The following is a 17,538-nucleotide window of genomic DNA, read 5'->3' as shown; positions in this document are numbered from 1 at the left end:
CCCGAGAAGGTGCCAGGTGGGGGCTCTACTGGCTTTTCTAAGAGTCTTGGAAATTATCAGCACCACTTGTGGGGTACCCTATTAGCCAAAGCAGCCCCACAACCCTCCAGGTTCAAAGAGAGAGACACAGACTCCATCTCTCTCTCTCTCTTTTTTTTTAAGATTTTATTTATTTATTTGACAGAATGAGAGAGACCACAAGCAGGGAGCGCGGCAGACAGAGGGAGAGGGAGAAGCAGGCTCCCTGCTGAGCAGAGAACCCAATGTGGGGCTCGATCCGGACCCTGGGATCATGACCTGAGCTGAAGGCAGACGCTTAACCGACTGAGCCACCCAGGCGCCCCCAGACTCCATCTCTTGATGAAGAAATGGCAAAGTTCTTCAAGAGCATGTGGGGTGGAAATATTCTTGCGATTGTTTTTGGAAAATACGATCTGAAGCAACCACCGTTAATATTCTGTTGACTCTCTTCCTGCATATGCTATTTTACCTAAATGGGTTTTCGTGATAATGCTGTTATAAAACCTTCTTTGTTCATATCAGACCAATTGTTATATTACAGGAAAAGGAACTGGGTTTGGTAACATGGCTTGTCACACAATGAGTTAGCTGCAGACTCCAAGTCTCTTGATTACAAATCTAGGACTCTGTACCGCTCCCCGTGGAATAGTGAAAACAGGATTCGTGTTGGAGCTGTGGGTGGACCCGGGTGGATTTTGAGGTATTTGAGGAAGGAGGACTAGGAGGCGAGTTTGGTAACTCATATAAAAGCAAGTGGATTTTAAATTTATAATGAAGACGCAAATGAAGCATAAAAGTTTAAGAGATACCAGAGAGAAAGGCGGGTGGCTGATTATATATTTCTTCTTAAAGAGGTTGGATTTTTACAAGTTTAGAGAAGAAAAGAATCTTACTAGATTGGGGACAAATAAACGTAGTTTGGTGGGGCAGGTAGATTGGGGTTGGGAGCCAGGGGACAGTCACAAAAAGAGAATTTTTTTTTTCCCCGAGGGTCTACGATATACTAACAACCTTGGCAGTTGCCTGACGTACATGTCCATTTAGCCACAAACAGCTTAAATAGATTAAATAATTTTCCTTGGATCATACAGGTGAATCACAACATCTTGAAAAGCCAGGATTTAGAACCAAATCTTCTTACACTACAGTGCAATTGTTAGGGGATCAGATTAAATAACTAGTAATAATTTGCTCCAGAGCTGAAAATATTTTGAAAAAGGATTTGGACAGAGAAAAAGAACACGCTCTTCTGGGGAGCTGTACAGTATATTTAAGATGGAGGTCCGACAGACATCTCCAGCAGACATCTTCATCAACCAGTCAGCATCCAGATTCACGGAAATCCCAAAGCTGGAGCAGAACTCAGAGTTCATGTGGTTCAGTAATTCTTTAGGTCCCCTGAAGGGTGTTTCTAGAATACAAGAGCCTGATTCCTTCACTGGAGTCTGGGTTAGTGGATGCAGGTTGGGGTTTGGAAGGAAAGCAGTAAAACTTGTCTTGTAGTCTTTCTCAGCCTCAAGGAAGTCTGAGATTTGACCCTTGGTTTAATCCCCCTAGCAATGAGTTCTAGAACTGTCTAGGTGTGTGCTGGATCCAAGATGCAGGACAGCCCTGCTAAAATGGCTTTGAAGCTGCTTGACCACTTTTATCTGTTTGTTAAAATTGGTTATGGAGGAGTCTGTAATTGATGAGCAACTTATATTTGCTGAGATGTAGCTGCACCAGAAAAGGGGTAGTCACATACTTTTAAGGGGACTGTCAAGAAGCAGGGCATAATGCCTAAGGAAACCCAGAGCTGAAGTTTTCCTGAACTGAGGTGGTCCCCACCCACTGAGTGCTCTTTCTCATGACCATGCACATTCCAAATATGGAATGACTGGGATATTTAGAAGATGTGCCTTGGAATCAGGAGACCTATACCGTGATGTCATTAGGTGTATTGCGTGGCTGTCCTCTACCCTCACTTAAAGCTTTCTTAAAGCTTGACGTTTGGTGTATCTTGTGAATTTAATTGCCAAGCTGAACCCAAGACCACCGCCGCTGGTCAGGCAGGGAAGGCACCGCAGAGTCTGAGAAAGTGCATTTTAAACAAGTTCCTCTAGGTAATTCTGATGTATACCCTCAGTTAGAAACAACCGGAACCAAAGGCCTTATTTTATGGATGAGAAAATAGGCTGAAGAAAGTGAGCTGACCTGCCTTAAGTCTCATAACAACTCAGGGAAGAGTCAAGGCTAGAACTCATGTCTTCTACACATATGATTTCCGATTTTTCATTGAATGCATTTCCCCAAATGTGTTTTGCACACTAGTCCCATGAACTACTTTGTGATGAATTCGGTTACATGTGATTGAATAAGTTGAATTTTGAGAATTGAGTTTTGAGAGTATACCCTACTACCTTCCTTCCTGGAGATTTATACTATGCCAAAGGCTCTGAGAAGTTGTCTAGTGAAGGCATTTTGCTTCACTGAGCTCAGAGTTGCCCCAAATTATTTGGACGTGGGACCCTCCTATGAACATCTCACTGAATAGTAGTTTGGGCAAAACAAATTTTGAGCACAGTTGACCTAGAGAGATCTAGATTGAATAAATGAATTAGTAATAACTGTCTTCAGAGCTGTAAGAGCTAGATTGTAGGTACTGTCTGCACTTGTTATTGTCTGAGGTATAAACAATTTGCATCCAAGTTTGTAGTAACGTAGATTAGAATCAAGGTATGCGTTATGCTTGTGACTTACCAAGGGGGTTAGGGCCTCATTTCCAAGACCAGAGCTATGTGGAAAAGCCCCAATCCCTCAGAGATTAGAACAGGAGGCAGATCTAAAGCTGAATCATCGCATCTATGCCATGAACTCTGGGCAGAATCATCCTTCTGGTTATGTGGATGAAAGAATTCAGATGTCTAGCACATCAGAGGGAGAAACCGTTTCCTACTGATGAGCTTTCTTAGGGCACCTTTCATGTCCTTGTTCCTCAGGCTATAGATGAAGGGGTTCATCATGGGTGTCACCACAGTGAATAGCACGGCACCAATCTTATCTCCGTCTTCGGGGTGAGTGGATGAGGGGAAGAAGTAAACCCCTACAATGGTCCCGTAGAAGAGTAATACAACTGTCAGGTGAGAACCGCAGGTAGAGAAAGCTTTCCGCTTTCCCTCTGTGGATGAGATTCTCAAGACAACCCTGACAATGCAGACGTAGGAGAAGAAGATGAGGGCAGAGGGGAAGGTGACAACTGATGAGCCCAGGAAAAACAACACGAGTTCATTGATCCTTGAGTCTGAGCAGGACAGTTTGAGCAGAGGAGCCAAGTCGCAGAAGAAGTGTGGGAGACTGTTGCTGTCACAGAAGAGCAGTGGGAGGAGCAGAAGGGTGTGTGTTAGGGCAACAGTGTTACTGAGGACCCACGGAATGACTGTGAGCAAAACGCAGAGCCTGGGTTGCATGATGGTCACATAGTTCAGAGGATGGCAGATAGCCACAAAACGGTCATAGGCCATGACTCCCAAGAGGAAATTGTCAATAACAACAAAGACAATAGAAAAGTACATCTGTGTAATGCAGCTCCCATAGGAGATGGATTGAGTCTTGGTCTGAATATTCATCAGCATTTTGGGGACTGAGGTGGATATGGAGGAAATATCCGCAAAGGACAGATTGGCAAGGAAGAGATACATGGGGGTGTGAAGGCAAGAATCCAAGCCGATGGCCAGAATGATGAGCCCATTCCCAACCACAGTGACCAGGTACATACCCAGGAAAAGCACAAAGAGGAGCTTCTGCTGCTCAGCCTGGTTGGAGAGTCCCAGAAGGAGGAACTCAGAGATGGTGGTTCGATTTCCTTGAGGCATATCTCTGCTGATCTGGAGAAAGGAACACAAGGTCTTCACACCCCCAAAGAAAAGCCAGTATGGTACTATTTGGCGAGAGCCATTGCAAGGAGGCGGAGAAAGATTACTTCATAAGGAACTATGTCAGCAGTGCAGAGACTCAGGAAATGCCCTAGGAAGGAAAGACAGAGCCACCACAATAGACACTTCTCAATGAACACCCTTTAAATTCGAACATGACTCTGAAAGTGATGTTTATAGTTGGTTCCAAATGTAATTAAATGCCTTAAACTGAGGATGATAGGAGAGGTGTACTCCATATTCTACAGATGCTTAGATACCCCCGAAGGAATTACTTAAAAATGAACAAAATGGCCCTAAAACCTTTCTTAGCATTCACCTTCATTTTGAAATCTAAGAAGACAGAAATGGGTAGAGTCATTGAGCGAAGCGTTTGAGAAGGAGACAGAGCAGGAGTTGGGAGCGCTTACTGAAATATACCGCTGTGTGGGTGTTCCTGCCCACTCCCGTTAGGGGGAGGGCGTCAGAAAAGCTGCTCTTGGACAATGTGTATCGGAAGGGAAACCAGACGTTTGCTTCGTTGGTGGCTAGATGTTAGGTGAACAGAGAAAGGTTATAGGAACCTAAAGACCTGTGTTCGTGTCCCACTTCTAAAGGTGGGGGGCTCACTGGATTAGCCCCCTGTGGCAGGGGAGGGGGTAATTCTGCACCCTCACCACAACATGGCATGAGTAAGTGGGTTTCCCCCAGGCCAAGTAAGTGTGATGGACGCTGTTGGGCTCAGGCCACCTTGTTGGGACTCCAACCCCTGTGGGGGTAGAGGAAGCTATAGCAGTGAGGGCATGGATGGCTCTCTGACGAAAGAGGGATCATTAAAAGATCAGGGAGAAAATTCATTGCCCTGGAGCAGCAGTCCCAGAGAAGAGGCCTCTGAAGAACCCCAAATAGTCTCATGACATTGCACGCCTGCCCCAAAAAACTCACCCGCTAATCCGTGGCAGCAGACTTGAAGACTTGTCTCCGTACCCACTCCCATTCTTCTTCCTTCACACTGCACATCCCCAGGCTACCTGAGCCTTGACTAGGATGGCAATAGGCCACGTGTGTAGTTTTGAGTGACAGTCTCTGATGTCACCTTCCTGTGCTACCTCTCCTGCCCACCAGGAGTCCCACACTAATTGTTTTGAGTCCCTGAGGCACTTGTCTAGCTGGTTAAGAGCCGCACTAATGTCTAAAAAGTCTCACCTCTGAAGGATGGTAAGATCTCAGGAAGTTACTGGAATCTAGCTAGACCCAGAGGCTTAACGGATTGTTGACAAGGTAGGAAGGGGGATCCCGAGAGCAGCTCTTATGTATTTTTCAGAACCAGACTCTTTTCCCAAGTACAAGTCATGGTGCTGGGCTCTCATGGGGCATTGAGCTCTTTCGATGTCATTTGGGATCATATCCCTGAAGTATTTTCCTCAAACAGACAGTTGTTTTCACATTCCAACCTCAGTGAGGCAAAGGGGGAATAGACAGGCAGCTCTGCTTTTTTTGTTTCTTTGTCTCCGGGTGCCTTTTCCCACTTGTGCTTTCCTCGGTAACTCAGTTGGTTGCTGCTCTTCATAGCAAGTGAATTGTTTGCTTGCGTCTTATGTTTTCAGTGAGACTGTAAATATTTTGAGTTCCTTCTGTTTCCTTCTAGTGCCTAGTACAGGGGGAATGTTTAGTAAATACTTCAAGAATTGGGTGAAATTCCTGCACTAGGGGGTTATGATTCCGAAGAGATGCCATCTATAGCAGAAGGGGAGAGGCTACAGCCTTTGTACCACTTGAATGGATGTCCGTGTTGGAAGGGAATCTCAGGATCCAGGGATTCAACACTCAGGGCTCTGAGCTGCAAATGAATGAAATAAACTCTGGGTTTTAATATTGAAAAGACACATACTGATGACATGATTTGGGGTAGTTCACAGATATACTAGGAAGGCAGGAAAAACAGATCCTGAAATGGGCAGGAGCAGGGGATGCTAAATACACACACACACACACACACACACACACACACACACACACACACACACACATATACATATATCCAGAGACACAGCCTAAATCAGTACATCTCTTCTAATGCTTACATGTGCCTCATACTATAGTGCAGGTATTTCTTATCTAAACCAGGAACATTCACGCTCTCCTCAACAGGAAACAATTTAACCTATAAACTAAATGTAGTTATTCATGACTCATATTTAAAATAACTGGGTAATGGAGAAGATAAAGAAGACAAGGTATTCTGTTATCTATCTATCTATCTGGTCATAGCTAGGTAGGAACCATAATGCTTGTCTCTGCACCTTGTCCACGAGGCATATTTATGAGTTCCTTCTTCTACTACTGCTCAGGTTTGTACATTGAGACCTGACCCCCAGGGTGGTGGTATTAGGAGGTGGGGGGGGGGTCTTTGGGAGGTGATTAGGTCATGGGGGTGCCCTCATGAATGAGATTAGTGCCCTCAGAAGAGAAAACCCAGAGAGCCCCCTCTCCCCTTTGGCCATGTGAGGACACAGGGAGAAGACAGCCATCGATGAGCTAAGGAGTGGGCTCTCACCAGACAAAGAATCTGCCCACACCTTCATCTCAAGGTGGGGGACTTCCAGCCTCTAGAAGGGTGAGAAATAAAGCTCTGTTGTTTATAAGCCTCCAGTTCATGATATTTTGTTAAAGCAGCCTGAAACGACAAAGACTACTATCTCAGCATGGGTCTTCTAGAAAGCAGAACCAGGAGCAAGAATTTAGATCTTGACATTCTGTTTGGAAGATACCTCCCCAGGGAAATGAAGACATCAGAGGGAAGGAGGCCAGGCTAGATGCAAACAACGTGGTGAAATGCTTTACCTCAGGGAGATTGCACACAAGCATGAAGGGGCCAAGATCACTTAGCAAGCATGTTCACTCCGCATGTGGGTGTCCCCTGCAAGGAGACCTCACAGCCAGGAGTTCAGGGAGGAGAAGAGGAAGGGATGCTCTGTACCTTGTTCTTTCTCATCTTTTGCTTCCTGTCGACCATGGGGACTTGACTCTTCTGAACTTCTAGTCATACCAACTAGGCCCTTCATGGTGTTAAAAAACAAAATTCAACCAAGTAAATTTGAAAATCTAATTGGTTTTGGGCGCCTGGGTGGCTCAGTTGGTTAAGCGACTGCCTTCAGCTCAGGTCAGGATCCTGGAGTCCCGGGATCGAGTCCCGCATCGGGCTCCCTGCTCAGCGGGGAGTCTGCTTCTCCCTTTGACCCTCCCCCCTCTCATGTACTCTCTCTCTCATTCTCACTCTCTCAAAATAAATAATAAATAAATCTTAAAAAAAAAAAGAAAATCTAATTGGTTTTATTAAGTGACTCATGAATTGGGTGCCAACCCACTAGCAAGTAGAGGAGAGTTCTGAGGAGCTGTACAAAATGGCAGGTTTTTATAAGAAGTAGGGAGGGACAAGGAAATTATTAATAAAAGAAAAGGACTGTTTCAGGCAAGGTCATCTTCCCTTAGGAGGAAGGGCTGGAGGTCTTGTCATGTAGATCACCTCATCTTCTCATGGGAGAGAGAACCCACCTGATGGATTACCTCACTGGCGCTGATCTGAAAATTCCAGATCGATTGCTTTAAAATTCCACTCCTGGAGAGGTTGAAACTGCAATGAAGTCTTGGGGCAAGTGCTCCAAGTGTTGTTGGCCTGGAGTTGTTTTTCAAGAAGCCGCACAGGAAGTCAGGAACCATGTTCTGAAACATGGCTATTAATCTGAGTCCGGAAGAGGAGGGGAACTTTGTGTGGGCAGGTTGGCATTCAGGTTCTTGTGGATGTCTGCTGGCTGAGAGGCCTTGGAAAGGGGACAGTTTGGGATGCGAGCAGTGTCCTTAGAAAGGAGGCAGTATAGCGTTAGTGTCTAATATACACTGTATTATTTTCCCAAGAGAAGGAAAATACTCTGAGAAGGGAAATAAATAAGCTCTGTCAGTCCAGAGCAGTATTTCTCAACCTTGTATTCTTTATTGCCCAGGTACTGTTTCAGGATTTCTTTTCCCTTAGTGCCCAGGGTTCTTGGTCACGCTGCTGTGAAGAATGAAGAGGTAGACCAGACGAAGAGCGGTGGGCAGCAAAACAAAGCTTACTGGGCAATAGAACAAAGCTCCCTAAGAGGGAGGGGACCCGAGAGGGTTGCCATTGGAGTTTCTGAGTCTAGGGGATTTTATAAGATTGTTAGCGGGCTGTTTTAATCTGATTAACCCTCCATGTGCCTGTCACCCAATCACATTTGGGTGACATCCTTTTGTCCACATGCTCATCTACCTATCAGGTAGTTGTTTACATGGGAAAGGGGGAACGGCTCTTTTCAGAGTGGTGTAGAAAAACAGGATGGGGTCTTTTTCCTTTTAAGGGTAGTTTCCTCTTAGGACAGGGGCCCCTTGTCCCTGCCTGCCTTTCTTCTGACTATCCTCCATTAGTACTCTCTTAAGGACCCTTTATATCTTTTATCTTCAATCCTCTCCAGCTCCCATGAAATTAAATACTACAGGATAAGATTTTGTCAGATAGGGGTGAGCTTTGGAGAGCCACAAATCATTAAAATACCTAAGATTTCTGAGGTGCCTGGGTGGCTCAGTCGGTTAAGCATCCAGTTCTTGATTTTGGCTCATGTCATGATCTCTGGGTTGTGAAATCCAGCCCTGTGTCAGGCTCCGTGCTGGGTGTGGAGCCTGTTTAAGATTCTCTCTCTCCCTTTCCTTCTGCCCCTTCCCCCACTAAAAAAAAAAAAAAAAAAAAAAAATCTAAGATTTTTTTCACCTCCAAGTACTAATTTTTGCCCACATGGGGACGATAATGTCCCTGCCGAGATCCCTTCAAGGGGGTGGCCAGTCTTGATCTAATGGAAAACTTCATCAAGAGTTTTAGCAAAACAGGTCACAGTCCTCCTGTCTGTAGCTAGCCCTCAGGCTCTGACTGAGATTCTTCATCTTCCTCCTTCTTCTCTCATTAGATTCCCTCACTCCTGGCTCACACTTTGAGGGGTATGAATACTTCGTTGTCCTGACCTTTCAGATTTTGGTTGTTGTGATTGCTCATTACAGTCTTTCCTCCAGAGTTCAGAATTACCCTGGTTCAAGGTTTCAGGAACTGGAAGCCCCTTTCCTCTACCATGCTGTGAAATTGTAGAGGCAGAACCTGAGGATTAGCCCTATCAAAAAAGAACGACCTGGAATAATCTCCTAAGCTTACGACTACATTTTATCTCTTCAAAGTTTATTAATAAAACATTACTTGGGCTTGACTCCATATCCTGTTCCTGTTCTGGCCTAAGTATTATGGGGAAGTCATGAGGGTTAACACTCTGGTTCTACCCTCCAGAAGCTCACAGTTGACTTGGAGTTATAAGATGTGAACAAGAAGCAAGAACTTAAAGTTACCAATGGCAGATGGAGACAAGTACAGTGGTTGCTGTCAGGGATCAAGCATGGTAGGGAAAATCCTGCAGGCATTCAGGGGAGAAAGAGTCACCTGTAGACTGGGGTAATAAGGAAATATTTCATGGCAGGTGTAAACTAGAGGCATTCTTTTGACACGGGCAGAGTTTACGTAGGTGGGGAGACACAGAGAGAGGGATTCTGAAGCAGGGGGATGGTATGAGCAGAGGCCAGGTGGTGGGGCCATACATGGCATGTTCTAGGTTCAGTAAAGAAACCAGTGTTGCTAAGATGGAGGCTCCTAAAAAGAAGTAAGAAATAAAGTCGAAAAGTTATAACTTGGGACCTGATCCTGGCACACGTTTAATGTCAGGGAAAGGTGCTGATTTTGCATTTACCATTTCTTTACCTGTCATTTTTCGTCACTCATAAATTATACGGTGTGGAGTCGCTCCATGAACCAGAGTCATGGAATCTAGAGCTGGAGGGCACCACAACACGAACTAAAACATCACTCACTGTACAAATGAATAAGTTGAGGGATGGCTGACTTGTTAACATCAGTGGATTAGTTTTGGCTCAGAACCAAAAGTGGGACCACATGAAGTGGTTGCCAGTCCAGTTATGCTCTTTGAGGCCGATGTGGTAGAAACAGCAGGGACTTTGAAGTGAGACAGCTTGGAATTCCAGCTCTGCCACCCAGTGGGTGTATGACCTTGAGCATGTCACTTAACCTGTAAAAGCCCCTATTTGCCTACCAAAAAATTGGCAATGATGGTCCCTGGAACATACTTAGCAGTTCAGTAGACACTAGGTCCTTTTCTTTTGCTTACTCCTGAGGTGTTAGCAGCCTTGGGAGTATAATTTAAGAGCTCCGCACTCCCAGCCTCCTCTCTTAGCTGGTTGGAGATAAACACTGATAAAATCACCAAGGACTCAGATAACAAAATATCTCCAGAAAGGCCAGGTTTAGACATACGTGTGTTAGGCTCTGGCCGGTGGGGCATGGGGGTGCAGAAGAACTGGAATAATGGGGGGCGGTCAGAGAAGCCATCTAATGATAAGTGCCCTTTCAAGTGTCAAGCATAAGAGATCCAGAAACAAGAGTCCAGAGGAGACATTAGAATCAAAGTCATAATGGATAAAGAACTTGGATTAACAATACTCATACAATGGAATATGATTCAGGTATTAAAAAGAACAAATTGCTAAAATACACGACCACCTGTATGAATCTCAAAAACATTATCTTAAGTGACAGAAACCAGACACAAAAGAATACATACTATATGCGTTCCATTCATATGAAATTCCTGTATGGGCACAGCTAATCTTCGGGAATAGAAGTCAGAATGGTGGTTGATTGGGCAGGGAAGGGAAATGATTGGAAAGGGGAACAAGAGAAATTTCTGGGGTGATGAAGATACTTGATTATCGAGTACAATTGCCCCAAAACATCAAACTGAACCATTTGAAATCTATGTATTTTATTGGATGTTACTTACACTTTGATTAAAATATATAAAAACAAAATAAACACCACATTTTCCTTTTGCTTCAAGTGTTATTTGAATTATGATCACATCAGAGTTAATGGAAAAATCTTTTCTTGCATTGTCTTTTTTCCAGATAAGCAGAGGGTGAGATGTTAACTCTTTGCTGGGATTTTGGAAGCAGAAGCTGGGAAGCAGAGTGAAACTAAGGATGCTTCTACATATGGTAACATCCAGAGGGAAGCTGTCATCCTCCAAGATGGTCTAATAAGAAGTTAGTGCACAGTAACTCCCATGGCTGAGAAACCATGGCAGTTTCTCAGAAATAAGAAGACCCATTTTCATAATGACAAGCCAGTGGGCACTTATGTATAGCTACAGAGATTTGCTGAAAGATTATGGCCTCATCTGTGCAGGTGGGAGGGAGTCTTAGACATTTTGGAGCCAGAGTTTCTAAGAGCTCTTTGGTCATGGAAAAAAATATAAACCCCTCTTTGAGAACACACACAAGAACTTACCAAAACTTACATTGAGAAAAACACGGGCATATCATATACCATGGTCTTCTTGCATATATTATTCTCCTCTACTCTAGGGAGAAAAAAAGATTGACTTATAATTGTGTGTTTCTGCTCCCAGCAGTCCGTAGGCTCCTTGAAAGCAGGTATCTTGTGTTTTGTATATGAATTCAAGCATATAACCCAGTGCCAGGTACATAATATGGTCCCTCCCTCATCCCCAAGTCACCAGTCCCTCTATACTCTATCCCAAATCCCTGCCCCCTCACCACCCCCTCCTTATCTTCATAGCATTTGCCTATTTATTTTGTCTCTTTCCCCCTCATGAACATTAGATCCATAGAGTCAGAGACCTTGCCAAATAGTAGATTCTCTCTAAACATTTGTTTAAAAATGAGTAAATGAATACTCATGATAAATATTTATTGAAGGAATTGTTGTATTATGGCATCAACGTGTCTTTCTAAAATGGTTTCATAAAGATCATCAAGTATGTGTTTTGTGGTCTCTGGGAATGGTTACACAACATTGTACACCATCTCTGTTGAGTAGCTTCTTTTTCCCAATGCTATAAGCACCATACTTTTTCCTTCTTATGAGAGCTGGATTGAAACCAAAAAGAAGCGACTGGGACAATTCTCATATTGGAGTTGGTGGGCGAAGAGAGACTCAAGCAATAATCACCATCATATTTCAAGCTTCTAATTATTTTCACTAGAATCCATAATTTTATAATGTGGTTTTCAAAGTAACTACTGGGAGAGGGAGAAACAGAGAGAGAGAGAGAGAAGGAGAGAAAAAGACAGAGGAAAGGGAATGTGGCTGTCATTATGAAAATGTCTGTTGTGATGCTTGACAGTGTGATACAGCAGGTTATTTCTGACCCATCCAATATCCACAAAGCAAACTATCTGCCCAGGATGTGTTGTTGCATCATCTCTCTCATTCCATCCTCTTAGTGCCATCTCTCCATCTACACTCATTAGTTGTAACTGGACAATACAGACATGCACAAACACACACTCCTTATATGGTTTCCTTGGTCTTCAACAATTGGGAAGGAAAAATTGGAATTCCTGGGATTTTCCAGGAAGGCACGAAATTAAGCCATGTAAAAAATATTCTCACTACTCTTTTCCTCTTTATTCATTACAGTAGACATCTAAAATTGGTTTAATAATTATAAATACTAGATGTATTAATACCTACCAAGTACTGTGGACTGCAGCAAATACCCAAACACTGGCAAATACCCGTCAACATTACTGGGTGGTATCTGAATAAAGAAACATTCGGATCTCCCATTAACATTAACAGCACTGCGCAGAATCACATGTCAAAACCACCAATCGAAGGACTTACTTGCTTCCAAAATGTGTTATTTTTTGGAACATCACTCATAGGATTTGTATAAAGTTTACTAGGCATATACACTTATGAATATTTATTTTATTTGCAAGGATGACTCACTGTTAGCAGCAGACAGGGCCATGAACTCACACACGGAAACAGCTACCGACAAGACTGACTGATCTGGTCATGACTGTATCTTGCCCAGTGCTTCTTGTCCTCATTCTCAAAATGTAAACTTAACCTTTGACTCTGCATGTCATGTTTCCTGCTCTTGCTGTCCTCTTGACATGAGTGGATTCCTTTGAACCAGTAGCCTCTCTGTGTTGCTTATTATGCTTTAATTCTTGCAGGAGAGTTATGATACCTTTTCCAATTTTCCTAATTTCCCATTTAACTTTTCTCAGAATTTGGGTTTAAAAATAAATATTTGTTTTTTGAGAAATGCTGGGAAGGAATTCCTACATGGAAACATTACTCTCACCACTGTGGCTAACCCTTCCTTTCATGCACTGGTTGAACCATAAGAAAGGAGTTGGAGAAATCCACTGGGACAACATAGCAGTGACAGAGTTTAAGAAGACATAAAATGATGTTTCTAGCAAAGTTACTTGCAAGCAGTGTCATTTCACGGAATGGAAGTTATTCCCATTTTGTATTGCATGTAGTGCAGTGTTTAATAAAAAAAAGAAAAAGAAAAAGAAAAAGAAAAAGAAAATGTGGAGCTTCCATTCAGCTAAAAGCTATCCAGGAAGGGAACCAGGGGAGCCCAGTAATTCATTGCTCTCGAGCCTTCTTCCTGATAGAGTAACAGTTCACCTTCTTTTTGGGTTCCAAGTTAATTTTCTATATGATTTGTGACATTAAATAAAAATGAAAGGAGGCCTGGAAACACAGTTGGGAACTTTCCTTGTATTTGCATTCCGGACAATGCCTTGCACAGTGTGTACATGTAATTGATTCATTCGGTCCTAATGTGGCTTGGCCTGCATAGGTTGATAAGCAACCTGCCAACCAGAGGGTTTTGTTCCTTTCCTCCAGCATTCAGTTGGAAGCAAAGGCATTTCTAATACATTGTTAAACCCATGACTACTTCCAGAATAATTAGCCCTTTGTAGTCCTTCCCCTTGTCCCCATGTGAAATCAGTGTAAAAAAATAAAAGCATCACGGAGCCTGGGTGGCTGTCAGTTAAGTGTCTGACTTTGGCTCAGGTCATGATCTCAGGGTCCTGGGATCCAGCCCTAAGTCAGGCCCCATGCTCAGTGGGGAGTCTGCTTCTCCCGCTCCCTCTGCCCCTCTCCCTGCTCATGCTCTCTATGTCTCTCTCTCAAATAAATAAATAATATCTTAAAAAAAATTAAAGGCATCTAAAGCAGTAGTTTTGAAGAGAAGTAACTAAAACATTAAGTGCTCACCTAGGAAAAATATGAAAGGTGGAGGATCGTGTTGTGTTAGGAATTTACAGGCCAAATAAATCTATATGAGCCTCAGATTCCTTTCAGAAATTATAATTTTTCTGCTTATGAGAGTAACACAGCCTCATTTTACAAAACATGGAAAAATGAATAAATTAATAAGGAAAAACGTTACCCATAATTCTACAGATCAGAGATGAGAAGCATGGACTTTCTGCTTCTCATCTATTCATTACTATTCATTATTCTGCACATGTAATTTTACAGAATTGGGCTCCTGTTGTAAATGCAGGTTTTTACTTAGCTCTTATCACTTACCGTTAAAATGATAAACATTGCCCTTTATTATTAAATATTAATTTAAATACGATTTTAAGTACGTTGTATTCATGTGACCAACATTGGAAGTGAGATTTTAATACCTTTTCATTTTATAAATACAAGGAACAGCCATATAGTTTCAGTTTCATTAGACTTAATTTTTTGAGGTTATGATTTTAGAACAAGAATTATTGAATCAATGAAAAGAAACGTTTTTAGGCCCTATGGTGAGCGCTGTGAATTGTACAAGACTGATGAATCACAGATCTGTACTTCTGAAACAAATAATGCAATATATGTTAAGAAAAAAAAAAGAAGAAGATAGCAGGAGGGGAAGAATGAAGGGGAGTAAGTCGGAGGGGGAGACGAACCATGAGAGACGATGGACTCTGAAAAACAAACTGAGGGTTCTAGAGGGGAGGGGAGGTGGGGGGATGGGTTAGCCTGGTGATGGGTATTAAAGAGGGCACGTTCTGCGTGGAGCACTGGGTGTTATGCACAAACAATGAATCATGGAACACTACATCAAAAACTAATGATGTAATGTATGGTGATTAACATAACAATAAAAAATTATTTAAAAGAAAGAAACGTTTTTAGGCCTTTGGGAGACTCAGCCCTATGGCATTTAGAAAGGTTATACCAATTCCTTAGATTGGTTTTAGTGTCCACTGGCAGACACTCTCACTCTTCTGGGGCTGCTAACTAAAGTCAGCTTCATGGGCTGGACCCAGACCCTTGCCGGACAGGTGGTGTCCTCCCCCAGCTGTTCTGGAACAGGTCATTTCTGGTGAGGCAGAGCTCTGTCCTCGGAGCCTTTTTACCTCATTGTTCCGCAGGATGTAAGTGAGAAGGTTGGGCAGCGTGACGTCAGCTGTGCGAAGCACAGAGGTTCTACAGAAAGTTTGTCTGTGGTCAGGTCAGGGCACAGGTGCAGGAGGATGGAACCGCCACCCGCCAGCAGGACGTGCTGCGGTGGCAGGACCAGTGGCGCCACCTGTTGAGTGGACCTGTGAATAGCAGCCATTAAGAAGGCACGGAAAGACGTGAGGAAAGAGCAAAGCTTCGAGAAAGCCAGCAGCATGGATGGCTTATCCAGGCAGTGGTGGCATCAAGCGATGCAGCTTCCATCCTTCAGTATGGCTGGCGTACTGTACGTGCTGAGTCAATGAATACCAAGTCCTGACCGCTACCTGGCATGGAGGAATGAAAGACAATGAAGGCAACCAGTTGGGATGTATGGAATGAAGGAAATGGATGCATTAAATAAGCTCCCGTTTGCCATACACTAGTATCTAAAACAATAATAAAATATATTTCTCTTAGATCGACGTCTCTATGATAGATCTTAGTGTCATTGCCCGGTCAGGAGGCGGGGCGTCTGAAGGTATGAGGCTGTATTCACAGCACGTATGAGGGGGTCCTGACGGAGCAATTGCCCTGACGGAGCTGTGAACCTTTGAAGTAGGGCCAGCAGACTCGAGCTCCTGCCTTGAGAGTTTTGTCCAAATTTTCCAATCTTATCTGAAGCACTTCAAGGAAATGAGCACAGACTGGGGACACGGGGGCAAATATAGCAAAAGAATTATCAACTGCAAAGTGTGGGGGAAGTAAGTATTATAATTCCGTGTTTGTGGTTTAGAGTTCATCGTCATGGCAACATCCACCCCGGGCCCCTTAAGCCTCAGTTGGCCTCAGAGGCTGCTTTACGGAGGACGGCATTCCTCAGGGCACCTTTGACGTCCTTGTTCCTAAGGGTGTAAGTCAGCGGGTTGAGGAGGGGGGCGACGAAGGTGTAGACCAGGGCAAACTGACGGTCCGCGTCCACCGAGGAGCTAGATTGTGGACGCAGGTAGACCAAAGCACAGAAGCCATACTGCAGCAGGACCACGGTGAGGTGCGAGGAGCCGGTGGAGAAGGCCCGGAGGCGGCCCTCCGCCGAGCGGATGCGCAGGATGGCCGAGGTGATGAACACACAGGAGACACAGATAAGCAGGAAGGAGACCGTCAGCACGAGGATGCTCACCACGTAGAGGACGGCCTGGTGCACGCGGATGTCAGCGCAGGCCAGCCGCAGGACCGGGGGCACGTCGCAGAGGAAGTGGTTGATTTCCCGGCGGTGCCCGCAGAAGGGCAGGGTGAAGATTAAGGATGTGAGCTGCAGGGAGAGGAGGAGCGCCAGCCCCACGGCGCACACCACCATCTGGACGCACAGCTTCTGGGTCATGATGAGGGTGTAGTGCAGCGGGTGGCAGATGGCCACGTAGCGGTCGTATGCCATGACTGCCAAGAGAAAACAGCGCCGCCAAGGGTGAGAAAAAAGAACATTTGGGCCCCACAGCCAGCCAGGGGAATGGGCTTCCGCGCTCCCAAAATGTTAGAAAGCATCAAAGGCACGACCACAGTGGTGTAGCTGATCTCCACAGAGGACAGGTTGCACAGGAAGAAGTACCTCGGCGTGCGGAGCGAGCTGCGTGTGCACACCACCCAGACGATGGCTGTGTTGCCACAGAGGGTCATCAAGTAGAGCAGGAGGAAGAGGAGGAAGAGGAGGGCCTGGAATTCAGGGACGGCGGTGAACACGCGGAACACGAACTCAGTGGGGCCGGACTGGTTGAGGACAGGGCTCCTAGCAAACATGTCTCCTGCAAAGGAAGAGCAGGAAGTGCTGAACTGTGGGAAGAAAAGCAAACATTTTAATTTGATCTTTGATTTAGCATTTAGTGTCCACCTTCCGGTTTCAGTGCTTGGGATGAATTCACACTAGAGGGTATGGTATATTTTCCCATGGAGACCTTCATAAATGATCGGATAGATACTCATCTGTAGAAGTCTCTGGTGCAAAAGACATGTAGATATTCTTGGTGAAGTGTCTTTTTTTACTCTGGTATTTTATATCTAATTTACAAGGGCTAATTCTTTGCTTGTATTTAATCAAAGAGTTGTGTAGTTGTAGATATTTTCAAAATGAGACGAATGGATGTGTTCACCTTTTGGGTAAACATTCTTATTGAAATGTAATATACAGAGAAGTTCACAAATCCTGAGGGTACAGCTTGATTTTTTTTTTTTTACACAGTAAATACACTAGTAGAACCATGACCAAGATGAACAAATTGAACAAAT

General features: G+C 44.2%; 2 protein-coding genes across 2 annotated transcripts; both read right to left on the bottom strand.

The window, feature by feature from the left end:
• Positions 1–2,924: 2,924 nt before the first annotated feature.
• On the bottom strand, positions 2,925–3,905 carry LOC114215226 (olfactory receptor 1S1-like). Its single transcript, XM_028111112.1, has one exon. It carries the CDS (start codon positions 3,870–3,872, stop codon positions 2,925–2,927), a length of 948 nt encoding a protein of 315 aa, XP_027966913.1. The 5' UTR covers positions 3,873–3,905.
• Positions 3,906–16,096: 12,191 nt separating this feature from the next.
• OR10Q1 (olfactory receptor family 10 subfamily Q member 1) lies at positions 16,097–17,052 on the bottom strand. The gene is given in 2 exon segments (XM_028111113.1): positions 16,097–16,713; positions 16,716–17,052. Coding segments are annotated over 2 exon segments (954 nt in total).
• Between the last annotated feature and the right edge of the window lie 486 nt (positions 17,053–17,538).

The sequence above is a fragment of the Eumetopias jubatus genome, unplaced genomic scaffold (assembly GCF_037043125.1).
Source record: "Eumetopias jubatus isolate StellerSeaLion01/CBP00866 unplaced genomic scaffold, mEumJub1_p1.0 scaffold_13, whole genome shotgun sequence".
Taxonomy (NCBI): domain Eukaryota; kingdom Metazoa; phylum Chordata; class Mammalia; order Carnivora; family Otariidae; genus Eumetopias; species Eumetopias jubatus.
The sequence above is the reverse complement of the archived record's forward strand: the minus strand, read 5'-3'. Positions and strand labels throughout refer to the sequence as shown.

What these genes read in the sequence shown, in the direction of transcription:
- LOC114215226 (XM_028111112.1), bottom strand. Translation starts at nt 3,872, where the DNA reads ATGCCTCAAGGAAATCGAACCACCATCTCTGAGTTCCTCCTTCTGGGA.